The 4,425-nt window shown below is 37.5% G+C and overlaps 1 protein-coding gene across 1 annotated transcript; it reads right to left on the minus strand.

Moving 5' to 3' along the window:
• Window positions 1-751: 751 nt before the first annotated feature.
• On the minus strand, window positions 752-2,871 carry LOC124404996 (metallophosphoesterase domain-containing protein 1). The gene is made up of 5 exons (XM_046879585.1): window positions 2,546-2,871; window positions 2,276-2,420; window positions 1,916-2,192; window positions 1,215-1,441; window positions 752-1,037 (listed from the first exon to the last, which is right to left on the minus strand). The coding sequence occupies exons 1-5, from the start codon at window positions 2,666-2,668 to the stop codon at window positions 910-912; spliced, it is 900 nt and encodes a 299-aa protein (XP_046735541.1). The 5' UTR covers window positions 2,669-2,871; the 3' UTR covers window positions 752-909.
• Between the last annotated feature and the right edge of the window lie 1,554 nt (window positions 2,872-4,425).

Genomic DNA, 4,425 nt, shown 5'->3' on the forward strand with positions numbered 1-4,425 from the left:
TTAAATTTAACTATTCTATAGTATTCGGATTCGGATTCTGTGTTATATTCTATGTTCAGTGAAACTCGCCGATTTATTATGTTACATGCAGATGATTTTGATAATGAGTTTGAAATGCAGCTAGCGACATACTATTTCATAGGAATAATGGGTTCATTTTTTTCCTTTCTTGATCGGTCTTCATGAGAACCATAGAAGATTCTTTCTATTTCTTGCATGACTCTATCAAATGTTCACGCGTTACAGGTGTATCTTCCGAAATACATTGTAAATTACTAGGGTTTAGGTATCATTGAGTAGATTTTGAGATACTATTTCATTCACTTTTCCTATTATTTTGATCCGATAACTAAGGAACCGTTGATCCTATTGATTTGAAATTTTTTCCACACCCAACTCGCTACGCGTGGTTTTTGTGCCGATTGCGGACCCTCAAAATATTTGGTCATTAAATGCGGAAATTCAAGATTATTTTTTTTTCATATTTCGTACAAACTATAAAGCTGCAAGTGTAAAGATGTAAAACTAAATATTTGTTGATGAGTGTAGTCTACGCTCGAATTACATTAACTTCAAGGAGGCTCAAAAATTCAGTTTGGACTGAAATTGACCCAAATATCAAACTATGTAGTATTTACAGAACTCCGCACGTCCTATACTAGTAGTTATGTACCGGGGCTTTCGTAGCTGGAATTCGTACATTACATTGTAAAAAACAAAGGCTCAAAATAGCATATATATGTATTATTTGTCTTAGTTGCCACATTGTCGGGCTGAAAGTCTAATTTGCAACTACTCAATGTGCATTTGCCCATCCTAAAATAGTTACACTGGCAAATTTTGAGCTCTCACAGTCAATACGATTATATGTACTCTTCTTGTGGATCTTCCTAATGAAATTTTCAATACTTAAGCCTTAGATTCTCCTGGGGGTAAAGTTATATCAAATACTATGGGAAGATTATTGGGCAGATAGTTCAAGTCGCATGTTGAGGCATTGATGAATATTATTTTTCCATCTGAAGAAATGCCGTAACCTGAAAATAACATAAAATTTACATGTTATTATATATTCAGAGTAGGCATGCTTACAATTAGTTTTGCAGAGACTTCATCTCTGTAACTAAACCTCACAGCAAACAAACGTATTCAGGTATCTTGGAAACACAATTACTCAATCTACTGTGTCTGCGATAGGCCAAAAGAAAATATACCTTCGTGCACATGGCCAAAAACATGATATTTAGGCTGTACTCGATTTTGTACAGTGGTCAATAGCTCCACACATCCAGCTCGAACTCCACTGCAGCACAAATCTCCATGACCAACAGGAGGCGTATGAGTTACAAGAATGTCTGTATCTGTTGGGATCAACTGCCATTTTGACAAGCATGGCTCTCCACGAGGAACGTTGAAAGCCCATTTACAAAACTCGGGTTGCCTGTTCATTTAACAATAAAAAATGAGAATGAATACCCTAACGTTAATGTAACAATGCATATATAAAACAAATCTGCACTCAAAGCCCAGAAGGTTCAACAGAATAAATCTACATTTCTCTGGGATATTAAGTAATTTTGGGAGAAATCCTTCAAGTTTTTCCTAAACATAAAAAGTGACAGAGAGTTACATAGAAAAATGTTTCGGGACTTGCCTGTGTTTTTTTTTTTTTTTTATTTTATTTTCATTTTAATTAGACGCATTTGCAGATAGATATTTCTATTTTGTATCAAGTATTTTGATCCGGTTATAACAGGAAGAAGAGCTGGTACATTACTTGTATCTCTAATGCAACATTATATTTTCCTAAGTACAAATCAATTTGTGTCATCCATTAAGATTATATATCTTATCATTGATTGATCGATCGTCAGAGTAATGCGGCAGAGTTTATTCATCATGATATAAGTCTTACCAAGGAGTACCGTATATTTTAATCCCGTTGATCACGATTTCAGAATCCTCCAAGTAAATGCAATTCGTTAAATGGTCCCTGATGTTCCTCGTCTTTATTGCGTCTACGAGAACATCCTTGGACATTCCTAATGTTGGGATATCATCAAGCACACTGGTTCCTGTATGTTTATGCCGATCACTTGATGCATGTGCCGAAAACGGGTGGGTAAATGTTGGATCAAAGCTGAGTTCATGATTCCCAGCTATCACTAGCTTATGCTTGTGTGGAAGGCTTCCTGTGAAAACATTGAGGAACTTGGGATAAAATTGACATTTGTTTGGTATAGATGACTAACAAGACATGGTGAAACATGCTCACCGATCCAATTGTTGAATTCTATAACCTCCTCTAGACTTCCACACTTTGTAAAGTCTCCAGCATGAATGAAAATATCACCCTCCGGTATGTCAAACTTGATGAAAGGCGTCAAAGAGTGAGTATCACTCATGCAAACGACACGAAGCTAAAATTGTTTTTGGTTTGATTGGGTTAATTAAGGTTAGGTAATTTAAAAAAAGCGAGTAATTAGGGTTAGGAATTACGGTGCGTTGTTACTTCTGCTTTTGAACAATTTTTCAAAGATCCTACCTTATTACTTGGCGCTGGGGTTTTCGGCAGATTAGCGATTATCTTGATGACTTTTTGCTGTTGTGACAGCTCGCGCCACGCTGCAGTTGGGTCGGCTGTCAGAGGATGAATACCTATTTTCATTTTTAATTACTGACACCACACTGAACACCTTTTCAGACGAACGTACACCTTCCGGACTTTCCTAGGTCTTAGAAATTAATTAACCACACGTATCGCACATTTAGTATACAACCGATTTTATATCCCCGAAATTCACTGTCAGGTAGCCCATTTTTGCTCCAATAGAGTGGCGACCACGCTGTTGTGCACGCGTCACTTCTGCCGGTGATTTTATGGCTCATTGGTATGCAACGCCTAGCAACAGGCAACCTGTGTATTGTATCATCCGAATCTTTGCGTAGGCCATGCATGTAAAAATAAAGTCGTTGATAAAATCATGGAGAATACGGAGGTCACGCGTACTTACATATCGTACATTTTGACTGATTATGAGCCAGAAATTAAACTTATTTAATGGAACAAAAAGTCTTTGATTATCTACGTATTATACGAACTAAAGAGTTTAAGCTAATTGCTAGAAATTGGAAATACTTCTGAATTGCTGCGGTTACATGGATGAATCAAATTATTGTAATTCATAAACTGACAAATCAGTGGAGGGTTTTGCTTTTCTGTTCACTCGGTTTACAGGCCTATAAAGTAACGCAACCGACTTCTCTTTGCACAGTAATGACAATTTGGATGCATTAATCATGTATAGATGCATCAAGACTTCAGTCAACGGCTTTGTTCATGATTTTACGGACTTCAAATTTACGCCTAATCATGTGAGCAATGGCAACCCATCGTACTTAAACCGACCCGTCACTCGTCAAATATTGTCAAAATGAATGCGCATAACAACCATTATCAAATGATCTAACAAAGTTGCTTTCAAGGAACCAAAGAAAATATGAATACATAATTTGATTTTTATCATTTCGCTTATAAGGGACATTTAGTTCAGGTAGATTATACTCTCATTTTTTTCATCTCCTTGACATTCACTTGACTGCAACTTCTGATCCAAAGATTTCTTCATCTTCGTTAATGTTTTAAAAGTTTTGTGTTTTCACAAGAAATTTATGGTGAAAATTTCATAAAAATTGAAGGTGCCCAGCATCATAAAAATTGCAATTTTAGAATGTTTTTGCAAAAAAAGAAATACATTTATATTTAAACAATACAGTCCCCAGCAAAATAGGATTATCATCAAGCACGCTATCACGCAGTTGGTAAGATTGCACACTAACAAACTACAAGTTTAGCAACGAAACATAATGCATGGTCGGTAAAGTAGGACACCACAGTTACGAGGGTTGACGACGCCGGTAAGAAAAGTTCTTCACAACCAATTACTATCGCGTGCTAATCGTTGGTAACATACCGTTGTGTAATGAAAGAATAAAAAGTTGGTTCATCCTGCACAAAAAAGATGTACATACACAGAAATTATACAACGAAAAACGAATGTCAAAAAAATGCATCTTCCTTCAACGACCGAAGTCAACGGTCAATGCAGGGCATAACAGTGGATGGGAGCGACTTATTGTCAACTTCAACCATGCGGTTTCAACACCAAATATCGGCAGCCCAGGATGCTACAGTTTAGCGTGCACATGACCTGTCGCTTCACGTGCATGCTGCGTATCTATACTAGACTAAGAACTACGAGATGAACGGAGTTTCGAGTTCTTCGTATCAGGCATAGGAAGCCTGCTCGTGCCTGCCTCTACACAAAGCGCAGGAATTGAGGGGAAGGGGGGGGGGGGGGCGACGGTATCCCGGTCGAGTCCGCTGGTAGCGCGGTGGGAGAGAAAGAAGGAAACTAGAGAGTA

Source organism: Diprion similis, chromosome 3 (genome assembly GCF_021155765.1).
Source record: "Diprion similis isolate iyDipSimi1 chromosome 3, iyDipSimi1.1, whole genome shotgun sequence".
Taxonomy (NCBI): Eukaryota; Metazoa; Arthropoda; class Insecta; order Hymenoptera; family Diprionidae; genus Diprion; species Diprion similis.